At 39.5% G+C, this 27,127-nt stretch overlaps 1 protein-coding gene and 1 long non-coding RNA gene across 3 annotated transcripts in view; one reads left to right on the top strand and one right to left on the bottom strand.

The window, feature by feature from the left end:
- Positions 1-26,506, bottom strand: part of LOC128617427 (growth arrest-specific protein 7-like) — a 46,609-nt gene extending 20,103 nt beyond the window's left edge. Inside the window, exons 1-5 of one of the 2 annotated variants that reach the window (XM_053640547.1) lie at positions 25,918-26,506; positions 14,575-14,695; positions 10,732-10,809; positions 6,961-7,046; positions 4,528-4,578 (exon numbers count right to left, since the gene is read on the bottom strand). In XM_053640547.1, coding sequence (XP_053496522.1) covers positions 4,528-4,578; positions 6,961-7,046; positions 10,732-10,809; positions 14,575-14,695; positions 25,918-26,097 — 516 coding nt within the window. In that variant the 5' untranslated portion in view covers positions 26,098-26,506. The remainder of the gene's footprint in view (positions 1-4,527; positions 4,579-6,960; positions 7,047-10,731; positions 10,810-14,574; positions 14,696-25,917) is intronic. The other variant, XM_053640548.1, reaches the window with a different exon arrangement.
- On the top strand, positions 12,818-14,578 carry LOC128617429 (uncharacterized). The gene is made up of 2 exons (XR_008387567.1): positions 12,818-13,862; positions 14,141-14,578. It is a non-coding gene; the product is annotated as an uncharacterized LOC128617429 (long non-coding RNA).
- Positions 26,507-27,127: the final 621 nt, after the last annotated feature.

Consider the following 27,127-nt stretch of genomic DNA (forward strand, 5'->3'; position numbering starts at 1 on the left):
CATGACTGTAAACCTTCACTACAACAATTAGTAATAAATAAGAATTGTGCAGTGATTTCATATGTTGGAAAATCCATACATCACTAAAACCTTGGTCTGTGTGTGCTATGCTGTGTACATCTTAACACTAGCAGTATGTCTCAAACTACTCATAAAACTCTTGCGAACTCTTTCAAAAACTTTTGAGGGAAAAGTCACTGAGCTCTGTGGAATACCTCGAATGCATGGGTGGCTCCTAAAATGTGATCTGAGCTTTGTTTAAGTCATAAAAATAAATATATCGTCTTGGAAAACAACTTGAACAACCCCAGGAGCACAGAGACATTCGGTAATGTCTGTCTAATCCTCCCAGCATTCCACACTAGGCACCCTGATGACTTAGGCCCAGGGATCTGTGGCCTCACAATAGGAGCTTTATCTGTCTTAACATTAACTCCCAGGCAACTTTGCTGAGAAGAGAGTGAATAAGCTAGCAACGATGGGCTCTCAGAACTCTCCAAAACAACATGACAAGCTGCTTATCAAAGTCCTCAGTCTGCTCAACCTTGAACAAGAGGATCACACACTTAGCCTAGGCCCATCACATCTGTCAGTCAGAACATATCAAAAGAAATGATTGAAAGCATGGTGTCTGCAGGTATCCTCAAGTGAAACCCATAACTTTTTCAGTGGCATTTTGCAGACTAGCAGGGAAAAACAAATACAGAACTGCAACACCGTACCAGAAGTCACGCCACTGAAATGTGTTACATTTCATAGCATGCAGTGAGTTTCAAAGCTGACAGACATGCGACGTGAGAAAACAGACCCTTTTTGAATCGTCTTTATTGATGATTTTCTGTTTCTCAGTGTTCAGTTTAACACACACCCCTTATCTCATGCGAGTGATTTCAAGACAGAATTAATCACAGAAAAACACACAAAAATCTCATTTGCATTTGAGACGATTTCATACACTTAATTTGTCAAATGCAAAAAGGACTCACAAAAGGTTCTGCTTTAAATTCTTGTCACTGAGTCACATAATCCCGTGGCACTGACTCAGACTGACGTATTGTATGAGACCAAATTAGTTGCAAATCAAACACTAAAGTGTAAAAATCACTGAGTCTATGGAGAAGGTTTAGGCAACTTTTGCACTTTAACACTGTATTTTAACCCAACCTGGAGATGCATATTATCACATAAAATCTCAGGATCAGCTGAAAATGTTGTCAAGTAAACTCGCTTGAACACGTTCCAAGCGGTTTCAAATTTCCCTCGTCAGCTCCTACTGTGGCCCGGACACTTATAAATGACAAAGTCATCAGTCCATGATGTTGGGTCCTTCTGAACTCTACAGGTCCCATGAGTAGAATCATGCTGGCTTTTTTCAAAGGAAACCGATTTCTTATTTCCCTGTAGTTCACATTTTGCTTACTTGAGTCCTACGCTTTTTGAGCTCTCTAACGTGACATCAGAGAAGCTTTAGAGCAACTCCGCTCATGGAATCAGTTCCTTTTTTTATTATTGCATTTTAAAAAAACTCGAGCGTTCAGAGAAACTTGTGATTACGCATGTAGCAGATGACATCAAGCCTCTGACTGATCTTTTACGTGTATATTCATGTGTTGCTAAAGTGTACGTTAAGGAGAATATTAGCTAATGCGTCAAGGAAATAACTTCCCTGTTAAAGCCTGTCACAATTATTACATTGTCAAGAAATCTGAGAGGATCGTAATTACTTGAGTTGATTCTGATTTACTTATATGGAAACATGATTGTAAAATCCAACAGTTAGCTATCAGTGAGAACTGTTAGTCAAGCACAATGTATTCGCAAACACAATGTTTAATCTCAGTGAGTTCATCAATACACTAAAATTAAAGCCTTGGATCTATGGACCCTTTGTAAAACTGCATTTTGTTTAGTTTATAGAATTATACAGATATCTATAATCATACTATACTGTTTATTCTTCAGTAACGAATGTGTTTATTTTAATAATAAGTTTTATATTGTTGCTATTGTTTGTAGAAGCTCTTTGTAATATGTATGTGCATTATTACACTATTAATGTGTTGTAAGACCAACAGCAAAAGACCAGAACATTTATTTAAGACTTTAATTAAGACAATTAGTCAGTAGTCAAAATTTTGTGACAGGCCTTTCATTGTCAGGAGTTAAACTGCATAATATAAATAAATCAGAACTTCTCAACCTTTTGTAACTAAGTGGCACCCCCTTGCCAAAAACACAAAATAAAAAATATCTATCTATCTATCTATCTATCTATCAAAAACAGATTGTAGATTAGGTCATATATAGATAAATTTTATACAGAATATAGATAATCATAATACTTATGGGGGTGGGGGGGTACCACTTGATAGGGGAGGCTTGGGGGACTATGCTGGGATATGCGAAGAAAAGAATTTCACTATGCTGTAATGTATATGGTAAATGGTGCACTTATATAGCGCTTTTATCCAAAGTGCTTTACACTTTGTCTCAGTCACCCATTCACACACACACACACTCACACACACTGGTAGCAGAGCTGCCATGCAAGGCGCTAACTTGCCATCGGGAGCAACTTTGGGTTCAGTGTCTTGCCCAAGGACACTTAGGCATGTGGAGTCATGTGGAGTCATGTGGACCGGGAATCGAACCGCCAACCCTACGATTAGTGGGCAACCCTCTCTACCACCTGAGCCACAGCTGCCCCATATGTGACCAATATATGTGACCAATAAAGACTTATTATCATTATTCCATTCGTCTTGCGTTCTAAAAACATTCGCATATGAATGACGTAAATTGGGACGAAGGGCGCTTCTCGTTGTCCATGACGTTGTTAAATCTCCGGCTCTCAGCCTTTCACTGAACAGAGCAGACGCAGAGAGAGGTGTGAGTGCAGCGGGAAAGCAAGACCTCAGGCTTGCAGGACAGTACTGGCGACATTTGGAAACTTGCTAAGGTTTGTCCAAAAAGTCGCTAGATTTGACGTTAGATGCTTTTTTTTTTGCAAAAAAGAAAGTCGCTAAAGGGGTCTGAAAAGTCACTAAGTGACAGCTAGATAAAAGGCAGGATAAGCTCCGCCTCTCCCCAGCAAAAAGAAAATACAGAGGTTGAGGGAACGCGGGGTTTTTCATTTATACACATTCTATTTGAAAAGCAATAAAATACACAGAGTACACAAATGATGCCGTCTGTTTTTTTTTCTTGAAAACAATTTGCGCCCTCTTCCGATCTCTCCGCGCCCCCTGCCCCCGGGGTTGAGAACCACTGATATAAATCACCTCAAGTGGGTTTGTTGTCATTCCTATGTAACTTTCATAAAATGTAGTTTTGACAGTGTTGTTGTCACGACAGTACATACACAGCAGTGCGAGAAAATATGAGTGCAAAATATAAAATAAATACACTAACACTAACTAGACAGGCCAACAAAACAATGCTAATTGGTCTACACTAACAACAGAACAAAGCTCTCTGTTTACAATTCCATCTACGTCCCTATCATCACCTCTGGTTACAAGCTGTGAATACTGAATGAAAGAATAAGGTCATGAGTAGAGGTGGTGGAAATGAGGTTCCTCCACTGGGTTGATGGGCTTACTCTCTGTGATAGGGTAGACCTCATTAGAATTGCTGCTCCTCTGAACTAAGAGGTGAGGTGGTTTGGGCACCTTAAAAAGATGACTCCTGGTGGAGCTGTATCAGGCATATCTCATTGGACAGAGACCATATTGTAGACTCAATAACAGCTGGAGAAATTGGGACTATCTGGAGATCCCCCAGGAAGACCTGGAATCAGTGGCTGAGAATAGACTGACCAGACCAGCTTGCTGCCACTTTGAAAAGTGTAAGGAAAAAGAATGAATGAATGAATGAATGAATGAATGAATGGATGAAGGAATGGATGAATAACAGATACATAACTAATCTATGAAATGTCTTTAAACCCCATGTTACCCTCATTTAATTAACCAGCTCCACTGACCTGAATGACCCTGTAAAATTTGCAGTGAACACACACCCACGGGCCCATTCCAAAGAAATGCTTTAAATCAACAGTGCTGTCTCTGTACCTATGGAAAAGAAAGATATACTGCCCCTGTTACCCCTGACACCCTGTGGCTTGCCTCCACTTTGGTCTGAAAGTCAGCACAGATTAGTCCTCACAGAGCTCGTTCCAAGCTCACCACCGATCGCTTCATACGCAGTCTATTCAAACTTTCATTTTTTTCCAATCATATCACAGATCTAGAGCACAAAAACAGATATTTCTTTCAGCACAAACACTGTCTGCCAGAATCTGATACAAATATCATAGGATCATTAAAAAACAACAACTTCGCATTCACTTAAAAAAACCGAGTTGAGATTGAAGAAAGTGAAACTGCAGCTAAACCACCAGATGTACTTGCTCAGTGGGATTTCTGTCCTGGTTTGGCAGCTGCTGCTTATCTCTGTACTGTGCAGGGTGTTATGGGAGTGTGCTGTAGATATCCAGCTGCTGACGCTTTTGTTCGCAACACTCACCGTAACTGAGGTCTTGTGCTCTGTCTTCCTTGGAGATGTGGACACAGGGCTCTGGGGGAGGAAACATTATGCATCTTCAACGTCGCTCCTTAAGAGGAATTCAACTTGTGCTTTAAAGTCCTGCCACATGTGTTTTGTTGTTGTTATTGCTGCCATGATGACCACAAGGAGGGGCTGTTATGAGGCGTTTCTGTGATGAACTGTCACAAAGCTGTCATTTTCATCCAAACATTAAAATTCCCAAGCAGTCCAAAGTTTAGGGAAACACTGTTTTATGGTATCCCTTCAAAGAATATGTTTGGTGGGCTGGGATAACCCTTCTATGGCCGTGTTTACACTAGTGCGTTTTCGTTTTAAAACGCATAACTGTTGCTATAGTTATGCCTGTCGTCTACACTACTCCGGCGTTTTCGAGGAGACTTTTGGAAATGCAGAAGACCCCGTTTTAGTTTGAAAACTCCGGGCTCGCGTTTCAGTGTAAACAGACCAAAACGAAGACTTTTGGAAACTAAGGCGTGGCTTCACCCAAATTAGCCCCTTGATTGGGTCTTCTGGATCATGGCGTATCCTTCCCTGATTTGTATACACAACAACACGGAGACTGTACCACAAGCTTTGCTGGCTTTGTCGTCATTCTTAGCAGCCATTGTGCAGTTCAATTCTGTACTTTATAATACTGCAGCTGCCTAGATGTGCAAGAGGCAAGCTATGTTTAGAGCGATCGGCAACAAATCTCATTTCGAGCGGCGTAAGCCCTACATGGACCGCTGGTTTGGACTAGCAATCAACTTCCTGTTTACACTTGTATGCGCATGCCCAGTGTGCATGAACGGTCACGTGACATGCGTTTTCAGTCGTGTAGTGTGGATGGAGATCGTTTCTGAAACACAGCGGAAATGCCAGTGTGGACGAGGATCGTTTTCATTTTAAAGCGCCGTTTATAACCAAAACGCACTAGTGTAAATAGGGCCTATAGAAAATAAACTATATGCAACTTATTGTAATATTAAATCTGAAAGACTTTCAAGAGTACTCATGCTGTAATTGTTTTGGGTTTGGCTTAGTTGCTATTGACCATTCTATTAATAATTCTATGTTCATAAACTCTGTAAGCCACATCCTTTCAGCTGGACATGTTGGCTCAAACCAGTTTTTGGTCTTCTATTAATTCATAAAGTACCTTATGTTGATTTAAGGTAAGATTTAGTTGATAGTTGATCATTCAGCAAACAAGGACCAGTATACTATAGTAGTATAGTTTATACTATAAACTATAATATTCTACTATAATAGATGGACTCATATTTCAGTTCAAGATTTTCTTGAACTGAAATATGAGTCCATCTATTTCAACCACAAGTAAAGCTACGTCCGGTTACGCCCCAGAAAGTGAAAAGGGACAAAATTCCATTTCAGTTCAACTATGATTTTAGAGCTTTACAGACAGCTGGTATCTGATTACAGACTGAATTGATTAGGCTTATGTCCGTTTCACTATGGCACATAGATAACCAGCAACTTGATCAAAGGGTGACATTCGCTGTGTGAGAAAATCAGACTTAGCTCAACGAGGATTCATCTTTAAGCAGACTGACTGTTTATACCTCCACATGTTATAAACTGGCTCCTTAAAGAATGTGACCTTTGCAGGAAGCCTAGCTCTAAATGAGTGTAAAAATTAAATACAAATCTCTAAATCATTTTGGTCAAATATATTCATAAGTTATTAAAATTATATTACAAGCAGAAAAAAAACAATATTGGCCAAAATCTTTCGTCTTTTTTGCTTTTTTGGCCAGAATTCAGCCGCATCAACATCGGATGGGTTTTCCCAGACCACGTCACATTTTTTTTAATGTTTTTTTTTTTTTTCTTTTTTGGTAAAGCCTCCCTTGGGAAGAATAACAACACTGAATCTCTTCCTGTCTAAGTTGGAGATATTTATAGAGGTTCTTGGACATGCCTTCATGCTGAACATTTCGTACTCCTGTATATTCCTATAGTGTGCTCATGTGGACCGCAATAGACTACGACACAAAAGCATTCCTAATTCTCAAAACTGGACTAAGTCTGCTATTATAATGCGAGAATCAGTACATTATTACCAGGTTTCCCATGGATGTTATGCTAATGCTAAACGAAGACTGTGTGGGAGGAAAGGCTAGGCAAGTCATCCTGTTCTATAATAATCTGCATATAAACCAGAGGTTTAGAAACTCATGTCTTTAGTGCTCTCAATGTCTGCCTCACAGGTAATCTTTTTTTTTTTTTTTTACTGTGTGTGTGTGTGTGTGTGTGTGTGCGTGTGGAAACAATTTCATAATATTTCTGAGGACTGATGAAAGACCACTTTCGTAAGTTGCAGCTTAAGCAGAGAAAGATGGTGGTTATGAAGTTAAATAAAGAAGCAGATATCTTGCAGATCAGTCCTACCTGTTGATCTGTGCTGGCCTTCTGTTTTGGTACATGTGACTGCTCTGTCTGATGCAACGGGCCACTGCTGCCATGAAATCCATTCACTGGAAACAGACACAGTGGAAGAAAGTCAGCTTGACAAGCTCAGAAATAAGAAATTAGCTATTCATATCATCAGGTTGCTCTTGAATTCAGAAAAAGGATATGTCCTGGGCGATTGTGATGTCTTGATAGAGTTGCTAAGGAAATGCACAAAATATATATGTATATTCATTACGGAAGGCATGACAACTCCCAAACATGAGTCATGCCAAAAGTGTTTTGAGCAGCACCTTCTTGTGTGTGTGTGTGTGTGTGTGTGTGTGTGTGTTTGTGGTATTTTTATTCCCTCAACAGTTTCATGGCATCTTCCTGTGCTGAGTTCAATTTCAGCTTCCTTGCCAGTATTTTTAGGATTGAAAGAAAAGCACATGTTGTGATCGTGCTTGATAACACGCCGCTCTATTCTATTATAACAGAAATGTCACCCTCTCAGGGGCCTTATTTAATTTTCAAAAACCCCACAGAGGACACGGTATACACAGTGGCAATTCGGCAATGAATGGTCAACCAGACATGAGACGGACTTTAGTCTTCTGATCCGATTTCAACACATGAATCAAAGTGCCTGACAAGCACTCGCTTACAAGTGTATGGTGCACCTCATGCTCAATCATGTGAGTCAATAAGGACAACAATACATGCTCACGAATGGTGAAGCCTCTAATAAGACATCCTTACGTAGAGATGTCCTCTTCCTGAACACATTTACAGCTTCCTTTCTCCGTTTATATCGAGTGACACTGATCTCTCAGGGCTGTGACTCAATTGCATTAGTTTCTGCACAGCAGTTGCAACATTTTTAATTGCCTGTAAATTCTATTATCTCCCCACTACATACAGGAAAGAAAGGTTCCTATTTCCTTCACTTCTTTCTAAATAGACGCTCAGTGGCCACTTTATTAGGAACACCTGTAGACCTGCTCATTCATTAATCAATCAGCCAATCATCATCATCATCGTCATCATAATCAGTCAAGAGGTTCAGTTAATGTTCACATCAAATTTCCGAAAGGGGGAAAATGTGATCAGAGTGATTGTGACTGTGGAATGGTTTTTGATGCCAGGCGGGATGGTTTGAGTATTTCAGAAACTGCTGATCTCCTGGGAATTTCACTTAGAACAGTCTCAAGAGATTAAACAGAATGAGGTGAAAAGCAAAAAAAAAAAACCATCCAGTGAGAGCCTGGTCTACAGGTGGAAATGCTTAGTAGATGAGAGATGTCAGAGGAGAATGGCAAGACTGGTTAGAGTGGATAGGAAGGCTAGAGTAACTCAAATAAACACTCTTTACAACTGTGGTGAGCAGAAAAGTATCTCAGAATGCACAACACAGATGGGCTACAACAGCAGACAACACACTAGGTTTCACTCCTGTCAGCCAAGAACATTCTACACTGGGTACAGGTTCACCTAAACTAGACAGTCAAAGATTGGATAAGCGTGACTTGGGCTGATGAATCTTCATTTCTGCCGAGGCGCACAGATGGCTGTGTCAGAATCTGTCATCAACAGCATGAATCCATGGACCCAACCTGCCTTGTGTCAACAGTTCAGGCTGGTGGTGGTGTAATGGTGTGGAGGGAATGTTTCTTGGCACACATTGGGCCACTTACTACCAATCAAGCCTCATTTGAATGCCACAGAGTATTGTTGCTGACTACATGAATTCATTGATGGCCACAATTTACCCATCTTCTAATGGGTACTTCCAGCATTATAATGCAGCATGTCACAAAACACAAGTCGTCTCAAACTGCTTGCATGAACATGACAATGAGTTCAGTGTTCTTCAGTTACCTCCCCAGTTACCAGGTAGAACAGGAGGTTCTGAGCACAAATGTGGAGCTGATAAATAGGAGGCAATTATGTGATGCAATCATGTTAACATGAACCAGAATCTCAAAGGAATGTTTCTAACACCGGGTGATGGTGCGAAGAATTGCTGCTAAGAACTAAGGCTGTTCTGGGAGTGAAGGGGTGGGGGGGTGTTGGGGAGATGAGGGAGTGTCCTACAAAGTATTAGTCCAGTGTTCCTAATAAAGTACACTGATGAGCAGGTACACTGCAAGTCTATATGTGGTTGAAATGGCAGAGCTTAATGCAAAATGAGTCTCCCATGAAGGTTGTTAAAATGGCAGGGGAATCTTTAATCACACACCCCAGAGTGACAAAGATCCTGTCACTGTGCTGGCTCTATTTATGGCATTGTTTGGTAGACCACAGAAGATTATGCAGAAGTTTAAAATCGAGAGTGTGAATCAAACCTCGGCCGTCTTTAGGGACTCACAGTGTGGGTGAATGTGTGTAGGAGGTTGCTGAATAATAAGAATGAGCGGGAAAGAAGGTTAATACAATGCACTACATTTTACACCACATATTACACTACTATTATCACAGAAATTATGCATTTATTCATGAAAATGTATAAATACAGTCAACTCCAGAATTACTGGTAGCCTTCACGAAAATGAGCAAAACGTAACATATACGGTACAGGACAATGAATAAAACATGCAATGATACTGGCGGCATTATTTTAACACCATATTTTTCAAACGTTTCAATCTAAAGTCTGCTTAAGTAGCGCAATTCTTCTGCAAAACACTAGTTTCAAAACCATTTTTTTTAGAGAAACTTCCTCTGTACTGAACAACATCCTTGAGTTTTGAGCCAAAACACTTGGAGACATTTGTTGAGGGAATTCGGGCCACTCCTCCATAAACTGTCCTGCTCGATTCACGACACATCCTTTTAACATGGTTTAGAGCCAGAATGATTGAAATGATGATTTGAATGCATGTTTGAGGTCATATCTTTTTGAAACGTACATTTATGGTAGAGACTTAACCTCCTGGCAGAGGCAACCAGGATTTAAGCTTTCCTGGTACTTCATGATATTATGAATATTCTGAAAAGCCTTAGGCCAACCACCAGCAAAACAGCTTCAATGAACAGCCAATGATCCACCACCATATTTTACACCTTATTTTGTGTATAAGGTGTTTATCCTTGTATACAGTCCACTTTGTGTGGATTTGGAGGGGAACGTGGCTGGAAATTTGTCCTCATCCTGGCAGATTTTCAACTTTTCCAGAATTTTAAAACAATTCAATGGTCCCAAAGGTGCTTAATTATATGCAATAGCTTATTTTTGCATTTCAGCAAATATCTTTAATTTCCCCAATGGTGATGGATTTTACAGAACTTACTTAAATTACTCTTTAGTATCAATAATTTTGCCACAAATGTGTTTAAGGGAAAAAATAGTTTGACATGGAATACTTTAGTCATTGTGTGTAATGTTTATTTTTGAGTGTTCCTGCTCTCTTAAACCTGGTTTTCAGCCCACTGCAGGGCAATCCATGACATCAGCGTCCTGTTCTTGACTGCAAGGGAATCACCTGCTACTGAACAAGTCACTAAGGTTCATACCACAGCTTAACGCTTACCACAGGCGTTCCTGTTAAATTCAGGGCAAAGTAAAGATAAAAATACTTCAGCCCACAACATGCTGGTGTTTTTATACACTGCAGACTTGTCAGTGTCAGGGTCAATCTTTATGAATTTGAAGCTGACCAAAATGCAGCTTCTGCCAAGTTACAAATGAAAGTAATTGTCCTGCTAGCAAATGTGGGAACCAACATCTAAAACATGAAAAGAGTCATTTTGTAAGGAAAGCAGACTCACCTGTTGGTAAGGAGTTCTTGTGTCGCAATAATGTTCTGGGCGTCCCAGGGACACTGGAAGGCCGTTCCCATGTAGTCTCTGCAACAGAATGGGACAATGGGAGAATGTTTCCAGCAGATTACATCAACTAAGCAGAGTACTGTGGTGGGCCTGAATGTTACACAAGTGCATTGTAGCAAAAGCAATCTGGATAATTTAAACCCCTTTAAAAAGTGTTTTGCACAGCTTGAACTGACTGAGATGTGATGAATCCTGAGTTGAGTGGAATGTATTAAGTATTGGCTTGCGAAATATATCTGACCATGGTTGTGCTAGTTAACACTGGCTCAGATATCTCCAGTACACAAACTGATGCAGCAGAGTGAACACTAGAATAAATTAATAGCCGGAGTGAAACAGGATTGATAACGTTATCTACTCGGCTTTGTGCAAAGCTTTGACGTGCGTCTCTTTCAGTGCTCGCCAATGAAGAAAGCAAAGCCCAAGCCATCGGTTTAGCACGAATGGCATGCATGGAGAAGAGATTTGGCAGTGTGAGCTGAAGATCTTTCAGAAATGATTTACTATGTCATCAGAGAGCATTCATCATACGACTTTTCCTCTCCGCTCCTTTGAGTTCGTTCGTAACAAGGCAATCGATATTTGAAAGGCATCAGCTAAACTGGTGATGATTATGATTATGTAATTGCCTGCAGACTGCTAATGTAGAGAAGACATGTTTCCTTCTCATAAACGTCAATAATGTTATGCAACTCTAATTAGCATGTCAACGATGCCGGTCTGATTAGGTTTATTCTGTTCGCTAATGCACGGCCAATCCTAAATCGTTCCTGCCGTCACTTTCCTCCGTCTGACTCGAATATCAATGGGCCACTTTAGATACTGTGGGTATTCATCTTCGTAAAATTGATGCATAGAAAAGACGACAAAAGTCTATGCAGAATCAGTCAGTGTCTTTGGAAATGTAATGAAAGACTAAAAAAAAAAAAATGCACGCAGATCATTTAATAATCTGTGACTCTGAACTGGTTACCAAGCAACAGGCATCTGCGCTAAACATAAACCAAATGATCTCGTTCAAATAAAAGTCCTGTAACGAGACAGCAGGGCCGAGATTTCCACATCGATGTCGTCCGATCTCTTTTTTTATTAGAGTATATCACATACTTCTGGTCTATAATGAAGATAAGAAATACGCTGTAAATATCGCCCTAGTTATGTCTAGTTATGAACTCCATCTTTTATGTATCGCCATGTGTTACAGAATCAGCCGTGGTGCCTGCTGTTCCTGCATGACCATTTACCCAAAGGCATAGCCATCATTATTCGTTGATCATAAAGCAATTTCACCATATGACATTTCCAAAAATGTGTCATTTACTCTGACATTTGTTCATGCCCATGGGATCCAAATAGCAGCCTACTTAGTCATGTGTTTTTATGCACTAGAAGAAACAATTAAATTCAGGTATGTAATTCTATGTCATTCATAAGTCAAGTCAAGCTCCAAAATCACAACCTTTTCTCAAATGGACTTGAAAAGCTTTTCTAATCAACAACCACTCAGCTTTAGACGCTATATAAAGACAAGGACAAACCCCCCAAATCATGTATAAATGTTATAAAGAATACCTCTGATTCCTGAGTACTATGTAGGTTACTCATTTTGCTATTAGCATTGGTATCAGAATTGACGAATATAGGTATAGAAAAATGTACTCGTACTTATACTCAGTTTAAAAAAAATATTCATTGGTTAAAAGGTTTAGCAGGGCAATAATGCATCAGCACTATATTCATGGTGTCCTCATCCATTTAAATTTTCATTTCATTTTGAACTCTCATGCTTTTTTGACCAGTGGAGTTTTTCTCTCTGTGAACCATGATGTTTGTTCCATACGGGTTTATTATGGCAAGATGGGTATAACCAGTAGGGCAAAGAGCTACTTAACCAGAAAGCTGCTACACAGAACAGGAAGGAAACTGCACAACACAACACAACACGACACGACAAACCCCCCCCCCCCCCCTCGCCCCCCACCCCCGCCCTAATACTATACTTGGCCTGTCACCATGGCAACCACACAACACAACATAATGTGAGTCAATCTGACATGAGACCCTCAGAAACTATATCAAAAGCCTCCTATCTCAAGCTCAGTTTTGTGTGTAATGGTTTTCTTCACTGTTCACTGAATGTGTTTGCTCAATTGCAATCCTTGTAACGGTCATGTCTTCAACCGGTGATGGAGCACAGACTAAACAGATTAGAAATGTAGGCGATTTACAGTAGGTGCGTTCCAGTACATTAGTCATTGGGGGATTTATGTGAGTGACTGGTTGGCGTTCATATGAATACTTGTTTACACATTATCAACTTTAGTGAGCACTGTGGAATTAGCTTTATAGGGACCAGCTGGTCTACAGGCTGTTTTTAGCTGTCAGAGCCACTGAAACTGTTGCCTGGTCAAAGCAACAGGAACCAAAAGGCCTTAACGTTCTTAAATTAAGAGCTACTGATGTATGAGATGTTCCTTACTGAGTATTCTGACTCATAATATCCAGTCACTAAATCCTCATGAACTGTTATTATAACAACAGTGACGGTAGCTGCATAAGATCATGCATCAGTTCCTTTAACTTCTGTAAAGTTACCAAAGTCTTAATGCATAATTTTGACTCTTTCACAGATTCAGATATCGTTGCATTTTATGTAATGGCATACTGTTGCCATTTTGTCTCATAATGTAGCAAACAGCAGATGCCCCCTTTGTCATGCTGCCTCGTAGCTGTGTTAGATAACTTGCTATGTTATAGGATAACTGGGAGATTTATCTCAGAAGCAAGCATTGCTAACATTAGCAAAGGTTAGTTAGTTAGCTAATATTGATTTACCTTAACAATAATATAAAACGCTTTGTTTTTTTTTTTGCCTCCTGAAGAAAATTACCATGGGATCCTCTGGATTCTGTAGTTTTAAATGCTTTGAGGCGTGTACTGTATATGAGGCATGTGTATCATATACAGTATATATACTATGATATATGTGGGTCAGCAGTTTTGGGGGAAGTACATAAGGATCACAACCTGTTGTACGGACAGAAGTAGTATCTATTCTCTTCCAAAGTAAGGTGAGTATTTTGTGCTACGTTTCACATCCAGTTACGGAAATTTCGGTGCCAAACATGGCAACCTCATTCGAAAAATCATGGGACTGAAACGCTAGGAAGTCATTCATAGACTACTATTACTATTAGTTTCAGCTACATGCATTCATTCATTTTGAAATCCCCAGATTTTGCTTTAATAGAGCCTAGAATGACTCAGAAATAAAAAAATAAAGTAAAAATGTGAATAGGGACAGTCAGTAGTGAAACTTATAGTCTGACTAATTCTGTTCTCCGCCCAGATCCTCATTTAATCATCTTGAGAATGCACGCATGGATGTCTTGTGGGTGGAGAAAGAGGACGTAGGACAGTCCGGTGAGAAACAAGCACAATGCTGATTGTTTCAAAGCAACTTGTGGAGACAATAAGAGATATCTTGAACAAGCCTCTGATCTAATGACACCGCCCTGTACCAGCTTCACCCACTCAAACTGCACAGCAATGCATGGACATGGACAATATAAACTATTAACTAGTTAATTATGATTTCGGTGCATGCACCAGGGTCTCCAGTTCGATTCTGAACTTGGGTTACTGCCTGTGTAGAGTTTCTGTGCATGTGATGATGACATTCTCCCACCTCCCATCCCCTTGAGGTGAATTTCAAACTGGACTTCAGTCTGAATTGTAGGATTTGTAATCGTATTGTGGGTAAATACATTCAAATGTGCTCACCGTTGCTTACAGTGTTGACGTAGTACTTCCTTCCCTGTGGTGACATGTAACACTTCCAGTCTTTGGGCAATGGGTTTTGGCAAGGCTCCTCACCAGGCAACACGGTCAAGGAAGCAGATTTCTGGATGAGGCAATTCAGAGAAGCATATTAAATAGTCGTGTTAGGCAGAAAACATTTCATCACTTCCATCACCTAAGAATCCAACAACTGAATTAAGCAAATGATGAGCAAACTACATTCTGATGTATTATAATTTAATTAGACCTTCTCAAAAAGCTAAAATAAAGCCAAACCAGTTCATAATAATGTATTCTCGACCCCAAAATATCGGTTGAATACCTTTAAATAAATGATGTAAGAGAATTTTTTCTTCAGTAATGGACTCTATAACAATATTACTAGAATGTTACTTAAGAAGCTCAATCACAGACAATAATTCATAAAGTGAGGCACAGTCTGGAATTTCCTCACTGCAGTTATCTGCTGTCTGGATTTTTACCTCTGTGAAACCTCACGACATTTCAGCTGTTGCATTTACCAATCTTTTTCTAAAGCTTAGCTCATCGAGGTTTTCCCATCCATAATTTTCCTCAGTCAGGAATGGTGGAAATGTAGAAGGAATGCTCTCCAATACAAAACCTCACACTAAATTACATATATAGTATCCATAGAGAGAAATGTAGGCTTACACAAGGCTTGGGTTACACAGTGTAAATTTAGCATATAGAAATGATCTTGAAATATTATTATTACCTAATTACTAAATCAGAATGACTCCTGTGGTCTCAAAAGCAAATCGGTAAATCCTTTATGTTTTAAAACCAAGCCAATTTGCCCTTCCTCGTGAACCACTGCACACAAGTGAGAAAGTTCAGCAGTCACAGTAAAGAAGAATGTTCTACTAGCCAAACTAATGACTCAAAACTGTTGGCCGTGATCTAAACGTCCATTTCCTTCTGATAAATCATTAGTAAAAGTTGCTGGCTTAGAACGTCTCTAATAATCTTCTCCACGAAAAGTGGGAACTTCCAAATTTAGTAGTTCATTTCAAACGTAAAGACAAAGTAAAATGTGTTGCAAGTATATGTTAAAAAGGGGAAAGTAGATAATGCTTGCTCAAAATGTTGGTGGAAGTCACCAAATTACATCACAGACTAATTTCCATATGTACTGAATCATCATGATTATGTGCATATCAAAAGATGTTACACGAAGAAGGAATACACTTACAATAGAACAGAGTTTTAGCAGAATGTAAAATAATACATTATTACTTATAGAAAAAAAGAAGAAAATTTTGGTCATGAAACTACAAACTGACCAAATGACCAAACTATTTAGGTATTTAAAAAATACTATAATACACACAAAGGAAAACAGTTATAGATGGAATATTTCTACTTTAAGTATTGCCAAGTAGAGAGTTTAGAATGTTCAAAATGGTATGAATGGGACAAAAAATAGTGGTCAGTGATTAGTTGTTATGAACAATGCTGATCGGTGATTAGTTGTTGTGAACAGTGGTGAACAGGTTACTGCTCAGAAGCCCTAGCACTGCCAAGCTGCCACTGGTGGAGCAAGGTCCTTAACCCTATCTGCTCCAGGGGTGCCGGATCATGGCTCACCCTGTGCTCTGACCCAAGCTGGGATGTGCAAAGAAAAGAATTTCACTGTGCTGTAATGTATATGTGACACATAAAGGCTTCATCTTCTTCATCAGCAGTGGTCATCAGTGATTAATTGTTGTGAACAGGGATTAGTTGTTGTGAACGATGGTGACCAGGGATTAGTTGTTGTGAACGATGGTGACCAGGGATTAGTTGTTGTGAACAGGGATCAGTCGTCGTGAACAACAGTGATCAGGGATTAGTTGTGAACGATGCTGGGCAGGGATTAGTTGTTGTGAACAGTGGTGATCAAGGATTAGTTGTGAAGAATGGCGATCAGTGATTAGTTGTGAGCAGTGGCGATCAGTGATTAGTTGTGAACAATGGCGATCAATGATTAGTTGTTGTGAACAGTGGTGATCAGTGGTTAGTCACTAATTTGTTATCGCCTGATGAAGTCACTAATTACTTGACAAAGTCACTAAGTTGTCATCGCTGATTCTACCTCACTTTGGAAAACGGGCATTTACTAAATAAAAATAATAAATGAAGACACAAACTCACACTCATAATCTACAGCAATAATCACACACATGGTCTAAAAGTCAAATCAACAACATTAAATAATGCATAACACCAGATGGCAAACTTACAGCTCTACTGCCTTTTAATTGACCATGCTTCTGCACAGATTTTAGATTTGCCTCTGCACAGATGTTATGCACCACACAGTGTTACGAAAACAGCCATTAAACATTAAACATGTGTGAACGGGGTTAGTCACTTAGGCACCCATTATTGCAAGCTTATCTTCCAACAACTGATCCCGATCCAAATCTAAATCATTTCAGAACTTCCAGGATAGTTTTGACATGTCAGACATTTGTTAAGGGAAGGAGAGACAGAAACACAAATAACTTTATGTCACATAATATCTCGTCCTCTCCGAGCCTCTTTCCTGCGAGCATACACAATGGACATGCTGCTCCTGATAAATACTATTTATCTACTGAAAAGACCACATGGTTCCCACACCCAAGGCTGGAAAAAATATATTTCAAAGCTTTCCTTGCATTCCACTGCTATCCTGCTGGGAAAGTCAGCAATAACCTGTCAAGGAAAGAATGCCTAAAATGCCTGAACACATAGATGAGGCACAAAATAATCTTTTACTGTTGAGCTTTCCATTCTTAGACACATGGATACAGGAAACAATTATTATTTACAGCATTTCCATAGAGCTAAAGACAGTATCTCTAACAGAGAAGTGTTTGTGGTCATTAAAATTGACCAGATTAAATCATACATGCATAACTATAAGTATGCCATGGACATAAAACAATGTCTTACACTAGATCTTATTCTTATTCTTTCTATACGAAAAATCAACACTTTTAGATCAAAACTCTTATTTTTAATATAAATGATTTCTACACAAGAATGAACTTATGAAGAATCAGCCTTTGTAGTCGTTTTGCAGTACACTGTGACTGTGAGTCACTGCTATCTCTGTAATCCAGAGTTGCATTAAACCAAGCTAAAAGTTTCAACAGAGATTTACAGAAAACGTCCTTATGCTGCATGCTGGTTCCTCATGCCTGAGTGAGTCAGTCCTTCCTGAGCCAAATGGAGATCTGTTAACATGACCCATGTACACAGCACATGATGTTCCATGACCATGATTCCAACATCCGCACAAAAAGATCATGTTTGGGTCAACCAGGATGAGGAGCTCAGCAACATGCTGTATAAGTTAAACAATATCGCACTAGTAAGAGTATTGTTGTACTGAATATCTGCACGGCCGCGATTCGGCTGTAAGCACGAGGCCACAGGCTGATATAATTTTTATACAACAGTTCTATAAGCAAGAAATTAAGATCAAGTAGCTGACATTTCACACAAATATTTTGTTTTTGTTTTTTTCCCCCGGCTCCATCAATGAAAACAGTTCCCAAAGAAGCCACAACCGACAACCAGACTGACTGACAGCCCATAATAAGCTTAGTAACGGTTTCAATATAACAATCTATTGCTAGAATTAGAATTTTATTTATCGAACACAGACAAGCGGAATGATACAGACTAAAGACTTATGTTATTTATGTTTTATACAATACTAAGTACAGGTCCACTAATTTGATTGGACGAGCAGTGTTCCAGGAGAGCTTATATTTCCAATAACCGCATATAACCCCATACAGTAACATTTCACTGTGTGTATCACTCCGCTCATCTGTGTTCGCCAAGTAAAATTCCACTTTCTAGTTCGAAAACATTACTACAGTAGTGTTAGCGACGTCATCATCAGAAGCGACAATATTCAGGAATATAACTTTCGGCTTGTCAGATGAAGTATATCTTTGAACAGATGAATATAACTTTGAAAGCTTGTCAGATGAAGATGAAAAGGAAAAAGAGGATGCCAATTTTATCAGAAGTACCTTTAACGGGAATGTACGTGAGTATTGATGATATGCTATAAAGTATAAAGAAGTGTGGCTTCTTAACGCCGGGTTCACACTGTACGATTTTAGCCACGATTTGGTCGTCTGAGACAAATTTAGAGAATCCTAAAAGATTCCTATAATCCTTGGCCAAAATCTGTAGTCTTTGATCGTTAGTTTGACGCGTTCCCGACAGCCGATTAATAACCGCTGCAATCACATTTTTCCTCCGATTAAAATTCTGGTAGTGTCAGAAGATTTGAGGCACAGTCTTGTAGTGTGGCTTCACCTACTCCGATATTCAGTATAACCGCACTCTTGCTTGTGCGGTATCACTTAAGCAGTAAATATCAGCCATCTTGGAACACCAGTCAAGTTAGTAAGTTACTGCTTAGTTATCCCACCAAAGTTGTTTTGATTTTATATTCATTCATTCATTCATTCATTCATCCATCCATCAGTAACTTTATCGTGGTCAGGGTGCTGCCAGTCCATAGCAGGAAACTCATTGCCACCTTTTTTTGCAATTTAGTGTAATACCTAATATACTTTATATTAATCTCAATTATTTGCAATTTAAAGAGTATCTGAATGCCCTTCACATGACTGGGGATACTCTTTATGGCATGTATGAGTATAAATACTTGAACTTGTTCGTCAGGTCAAAAAGACTAGTGTGCTGTGGTGGGTTTTAAGCAGCTACATGCTATGTGGCAGATAACAATATTCGATTTTATATATTTATATTTATTCGATTTAAATGGACATACGCTTTAAAATTGCAGAAATATTATTATTTATTAATCATAAACTACTAAAGTCCTAAAACTACCTTCCACACCTTTTCAATCTAAAAATATATTATTTTATAATTTTTTTTTTTTTTTTTTAAAAGCATCCAATTAAAGTAAACTCTATAAATGGTGCACTTTACTGAGAATATCTAAGCTGAGTGCTCACAATGTACTACCCTGAAATAATAAAACAAAGCAATAACAAACATGAACATCTTGCTAAATTACACATTGATAGTATTATAAATGTCAGTAGAATCCAACAAGATATTATATAAAATACATGGGCATGCTATAATGCACTGACCCAACCACATAAGAGTCTCCACTCTCTTTTGTTTATACAAGTTTTCCATTATCATAAGGATGGACATTTTGCTTAAATAATATGTTAGTAATTAGCATCGAGCAGCAGTAACAGTCTAACCTAGAGATGGTGAAGATTTAAACCCACAACCCTAGAGTTGCAAGGCAAACGTGCTAACCACTATCACTTACGCTAAAAAAGTTTTTTCCAGTCAGCCAGGAACTCGAATCAGATTTTAGGGAAAGCTCAGTCCCAGGAACAGATTACTCGCTGACATTATTTTATTCGACATCTGCAGGCAGAAGATTCGGGTCAGCACGTGTTAACCAGGGAAGTGCCTGTTTCCTATTATTCATTTCCACGTTTCATCACTTTGTCTTCTATTAGGTGGGTCTTTTCTGACAGCCTGTGACCTTCACTCTGGATACTTCCACAATGTGCTTATGGATTTTCTACTTGTGCCAACCTCACCAAGTTCCCCTTCTAACACAAAGAGCTGTCATACCAACCATGGCTTTCAGAAAGAAAACAAAAGTGGCTTAGGCCTGAGATACTGTACAAGCAGTGCGCTAAAAACAGAACTTCTACTGGCTGCCATGGTTAACAAGACCATGTTAAGCACTAGCCCTGCAGACTCATGCTTCTGAGGAGTCAATTACCAGACTCTTGTAAAGTGTCTGCACTTAAAGTCCTGTATGGTTTTGAGCAACGGAGCATGGAGCAGATTTGTCATATGTAAGAATTAGCAAAGGAACCATGACTCATGTGCAGGGTAACGGAGAGAATGAGAGGTGTGAGTTTCCAAGCCTACAACACACACAAAGGCAAATCGACAACCTACTGTAGAAAAAGATGCCGCTCTCACAGACTAGCTTTAGTGGACTCTGTTTTGTTTTGGCCAGATGTGATGCTGTGGGACTCATGGCCAGATGTTTTACATTATCCTGCATGGAAGCCAAACATTTAAGATATTCCCAGGCACCCCCACGGGTACTCCTTTGACATTCTTCATTACATTTACATCCAAATCCCTCGTAGTACTCCTACTGCAGCTCACAGTATAGTTAAATGTAATGCAGCAAATACTGACGTCTTTATGTAATGTACCATGAAGTTCTTTATATTCCACCGTTTGGATAGGCTGAATTAGAGTTTGCCTCTTTAATTGGAACTTGTTGATGCTTTCGCAGCCGTAGTTGCCTTGCAATCTGCTGCACTTTGTTCGCTAATAGAGATAATTAGTCACTTGGCATCATGACTGCATCAAGTTTGTCATTTTCCTTTTCATGGCCTTCAGAACATTTCCTAGGTTCCTGTCAGATTAATTAAAGCTGCACTGAACTCAGCTGTGCCGAGCTGATAGTCTGCCACAATTCTTGCACAGTGTCATTTCAAATCAGAGATACACATGAGGTCTTCGTTCTATCTCTGCAAGAAAGTAGCTAGCATGCTACTGAATTTTCAAATCTGATTTATCAGAAAGTGTTGATTAACAAAACACTGTATTTCAAATTTTCTGTAAGGAGATGTTTATTTAACATTTATGGAAGGAGTCTCCAGGGGGCACGGTGGCTTAGTGGTTAGCATGTTTGCCTCACACCTCCGGGGTTGGGGATATGATTCATGCCTCTGCCCTGTGTGTTGCGGAGTTTGCATGTTCTCTCAGTTCTTCGGGGGTTTACTCCGAGTACTCTGGTTTCCTCCCCAAGTCCAAAGACATGCGTTGTAGGCTGATTGACATTTCCAAACTGTCCTTAGTGTGTGAATGGCTGTGCGAGTGTGTGTGCGATTGTGCCTGCAGTGGGTTGGCACCCTGTCCAGGGTGTCTCCTGGGAAAGGCCCCAGGCTTCCTGTGACCCTGTGTAGAATAAGCAGTACAGAAAATGGATAAGTGCATGGAAGGAGTCTCCAGTGTCAGCGCTTTTAAGTGTCAGCAAGTTTTCCGCCACAGGAGAGTCCTCGGGACAGACGACTTTGCATTTTGTGGTTTCTGGGAAGCATGACAAGCTGCATTGTTTCAGTCTTATTAACTTCAAGACACAGAGACTGGAACTTGTGAAAATAAGATTTTATAATAGTTGGCAAATTGGTCCATTGATATAAACAGTTTTGCTACGATGGTGCAGGACTACAATCGCTATGATAGTTTTAGGAATGCAACTGCCATGAAACAGTTTTGCATTCAAGTCTACATCAGTGAACAGTGGATCACTTCAACAAAAATAGACTTCAGGTGAAAACTATAATGAATTTCCTGGTTACTATTTGGACATGTAGTACACAGTTATAGAAGGGAATTATTTATAATTGCACTATTCGTTGTTACCCAGATAAGGATGGGTTCCCTTTTGAGTCTGGTTCCTCTCAAAGTTTCTTCCTCATATCGTATCAGGGAGTTTTCCTTGCCATCGTCGCGTCTGGCTTGCTCATTAGAGACAAATTTATAAAAAAAACTGAAAAATAGTCAGCCTTAGGGTGGTAAAAGTACCTCTGCTTAATGGCTATCTCCCTTGCGTGGACGATTTTCCACATCATATTTTCCTTTCCTTACAAAAACCATAAACTCCACAAAGAGAAAGGGGTCTGCAAGGGGTTCTTTGTATAAGTATGGGTTGTTAGCTTCCTAAAACTCTCCTAGAAGGACAACTAAAGATCCCCTAAAGGTTCTAGATTGATAAAGACTGTGTAGCTGCAGAAAGGGGAAGTGTGATATACCATGTGGTTTTACCATGAAAATAACAACATTGCTGGGGGTTTTGTTGTTGTTGTTGATTTTACTAATTTGAAGTCCTTGTTAAAGACTGGACACGTGCCTTTTAAGTGGGTTTGGGTGTGTGCAAATGTTGCTAGCTTCTAGGGTATGGCATACAGTTTCTGTTCTCATTTTTGTTCATTTTCCAATTCACATCACAGTTCCTCTATGAAAATGTGGCATCCATGCCTCTTAGCCATAACCGCAATGCCAAAGTTCCCTTTTGATCACATCATTTAATTAAAAACTATCGACACTTATTTCAAAACAGAGCCAACGGAGCTGATGCTTGCAACATCTTACTCAGCACTGCGAATTCTCAGAATGTGTGATCAGACCAGCTGCGCCATGAATTAAGTCTCCTTTTAACTGTGTACTTTTACATCATGGTCCTCTTGAAGGTCGCACAACTGATCCATTTAATCAAGGCCTTCAGCGGTGTCTGAATATTAAAGCCATGTGTGTTAAGACTAAATTCTGTGTGGTACTAGATCTCCTGAAGCAGTTGAATAAACCTATTCATTTATTGTGAACTGTTTGTTCTATATGTAACACTTATTAGTGGGATTATCATGATAGATAAGGAAGCATCCCAGTATTTTGCAGACATGACTTGTCTGGCTACAGTCATTTTAATATAACTGGTCAATCATCCATGAGGAAAAGTCAAACCAGAAGCCTAAAACATTTTGTGCCACATTAGCTAGACAAGGAACCTGTACTGGCAGAGATTTAAAAAAAAACAAAAAAAAAACAAAAAAAAAACAAAAAAAAAAACTGTGGAATGTGGATAGATAAGACCACGTCATTCCAAATATCTGAGCTCTGATTATGTCTGGAGAATTTTACTGGATGGATGTGTTCAAGTCAGGAGCCACAGTTGGTGAACGCGGAAATGAAATGAAATGGCTCAAAACAAATGAAATGGCTTTTTGTATGCAGCTTGCATTTTCCATAAAAACTTTTTAACAATAGGAGATTCAGCAAATGGGAACCGACATGGGAGGTAGGCTATGTCTTGATCCAGCTAGTACCTTACAACTTAGGCTTAGCATTGGAAAGAAAATGATAATAAATTTATGATGATCCCCGTACTGTCCAGTTCTCTGTGGTTCTCTGCTTAAAACAGGGCTTGTCAACAGTCAATAGATGTGGACACAGCAAAGTACCGCTGAAATACAGCACTACAAAAAACACTGTAGCAGAACCGAACAGAAAAAAAAAATGGCAGTAGTTCAGGGAGTCCAGTTTTCTAAACATGAAATCCTTGCAGCATTTATTTGACTGAAGGCAGTTCATTGAGAAAGGGAATCTTTTCATCAATTTACACTCTCTTGTCTACTTAGTGAAGTGACAACATGATTTGTTGTCAAAAGATGAAGATGAGAACAGAATCTTTAATGATGATTCAAAATAGATACACTATATGGCCAAACGTTTGCTGACCATCACACACATATATGGTTTTTCCCAAAACTGTTGCCTCAAAGTTAGAAGCACACAACTGTATAGGAAATCTTTGTGTGCTGTAGCATAACAGTTTCCCTTCGCTGGAACTAAGAGGAACAAATGTGTTCCAGCATGACAATGTCCCTGTTCACAAAGCAAGCTCCATGAAGACATGGTTTGCCAAGGTTGAACTGGAAGAACTCAAGTGGCCCTGACCTCAACACCACTGAACACCTTTGGGATGAACTGGAATGCCAACTGCACCCCAGGACTTCTCATCCAACATCAGTGTCTTACCTCACTAATGCTCTTGTGGCTCAATGGGCAAATCCCTACAGCTACACACCAAAATCTAGTGGAAGACCATCCCAGGAGAATGGAGACTAAATCTGCAATGGAATGTTCACCAAGCACATATGTGTGTGATGGTTATGTGTCCACAAACATTTGGCCACATTGTGTATGTCTCAACTGTTCAGAGTTCAGAACTTTGTAAGAAATTTTACATAACTGGTGATTCAAAAAAAAATTGGGTGAGTACGCGTGCATTAGTATGTGCAACTTTACTTTCCCTGGTTAATCGTGCTTTTGTTTCCTGTTTTATTATATAGGTATTACTCAGTTTAGCTTTATACACAGGTGATGCTGTGAGTCAATATGCCAATTCTGCTCAATATCACTGTTTAATCAGACACACCACCTCTGCACTTTTTGACTCATATCTGTGAGTACCGCATTTTTAGAAAAACAAAAGAGTAGTATCAGCCAAGGTGTAAGCACGGTCATGTGTGTATGCAAAAAAATCATTGCGGGTGTTATAATCTAGGTATAGACTAAATACTTTTTTTTTTTTCTAAAAAGCTCATTGAATGTACTAAATTCAAATGTGTTTATCGGTTCCACGTGAATGCAACTGAGTTACATCAACACAATTTGTTTTCGTACACCCAACAAGATTTGATCATGTATTTCCATAGCCCTGAATAAACCCTGAACTCCACGCTCTCACCCAAACTGAGGCTCGAACCCAGGTGACTGGATGAGGTTACATCCTCACAAGATTTCATAATGTAATTGCTTTACATTATGACTTCATGAATTGATCACGCTCGCGCTCCATAATTCAATTAAGGAATTAGAAACTGGTTCAAATTAAGTTGAGTATAAGCAATGAAATCACGTTCTGATGAGGAACGTAATCTTTCAATGTAAACTACATGTAGTAATATACTCTCTAAAATCTGACTGACTACATATTCCCTTTTTTTCAACGGCTAACAAATCAGTTCAAACGTGGTACAGTATGTGTAGTCAGGAACCCCTTTTGACTCTTAAAGAAATAAGTACAGATTTATTACATGAACTATTCAAGTATTAGGCTCATGATGTAAATGAGTACAACAATAAGAAGAAGAAGAAGTGGAAGAAGAAAAGGAAGAAATTGTATTTACATTGCACCTTTGCACAGTTCAAGGACACTTTACAATGATGTTTATTTAATTATTGGAACCATCAGCTTTTTTGTTCCTTCTACTGACATCATATACACTTGTTCTGGAGTCGCTGAGGTGTCCATTAAATCCATTCAATTCAAGTAACCAGTCAAACTGCTCAATAAAACTCAAATAAAAACTCACGAATGAATATAACTTTGACAGTGGTGGGTTATGATTTCCACCACTGTAAACAAACAAACAAACAAATAAATAAATCAAGGACCCCTGGGTATCCCCTGAGCCAACTTTGAGAGACAAGCACTTCTCTGGTTCACATTTCTACTTCCATTTAAAAAAGTATGAAAGGTCTACCTTTAGTAAGCTTTAGTACCTTTGGAGATTCTTACTGAAATTGAGGGTTCTTTTGGGAACTACTACTGAAATTCTCCAAGGAGACGACGCTTTTAAAGTGCACTGAGTTGTTACAGGAGCAGAGATTGATGAGTGTTCGTTATAAATAAACACGTGTCAGATGCAGGGTGTGTCCTACCTCCACGACTTGGACGTAACTGGAAGGGAACCATCCCGTTATTCCATCCTTCTCTCCTTCCCACCAACCTCCGGGCAGCGCGCGCGTGATGCGGATCAGCTCCCCGGGCTGGAAGTGCAAGCCGCGCTCGTGCTGCTCACCGCTGAACGCGTACAAACTCCTGCACAGCGATCCCGACATCGCAAACTAACTTCCCCAGCGCTCACTCAAACGCTTTCTCTTCTTTCTAACCGGGAACGCCGTTTCGGTTCCTTCTTACCTTGTAGGTTTTACCACCTTCCAGCTTACAGGTGTTGTGTGGTTTTTTTTTTTTTTTGACCGAGGAAAGGAAACTGCACTTGAATGCTGCGGGACTCCGAGCAGATGTGTTTCTCTGGCAGCACGCGCGCATTAAACCAAAGACTCGATCCCTATTGGACATTTAGTGCACTACGTAGGGCGGGGAAGCCGCTGGCAACGTTCCAAACCGCACACTACTGAATCAGTACAACAACGTAGGACGCCACCTATATGGCAACATTTGACACTTTCAGCAGGCATACAGCCGCGCGTGCCTCCTGGATGTTATTTCATATCGGATGTAGTGCAACTGGAATAAAGTTGGCTTGATGTTCGATATTCGCGGACATTAAGGGACCGTCTCTAAAGTTACATACGACATTGTTATACACGTTTCTAACTTCAATAGCATTTGAACTGAATGACTTACAGTCATATAACCAACTGGAATGTGTTCATCTAGGTGTCAGGTATGATGCACACCTCTTAGATTTTTTGATATTTATCAAAATAAGCTATTAAATCATATATAAATATTGCCATGTATTTTATTACTGCATGGGCTCATACACAAAATATACCATAATTTAAAGCTCAATAGCATTTGAAGGGAATGATGTACAGTCACACAACCAACCGGAAAGTGTTCATCTGGGTGTCAGCCCATTCTGCAGTGAAATTCATGTCTAATTTACATGTGATTTAATAGCTCATTTTATTAAATATCAAAAATCGAAAAGGTATGCCTCATACCTGACACATAGATGAACACTTTACAGTTGGTTTTGTGACTGTACATCATTCCCTTCAAATGCTATTGAGCTTTTAATTCAGGGGAGACTGGGCACAGAGCATGGGACACCCTGGATGGGGTGCAAACCCATCACAGGGCACAATCACACACACACACACACACACACACACACACACA

The sequence above is a fragment of the Ictalurus furcatus genome, chromosome 13, assembly GCF_023375685.1.
Source record: "Ictalurus furcatus strain D&B chromosome 13, Billie_1.0, whole genome shotgun sequence".
NCBI classification, from domain to species: Eukaryota; Metazoa; Chordata; class Actinopteri; order Siluriformes; family Ictaluridae; genus Ictalurus; species Ictalurus furcatus.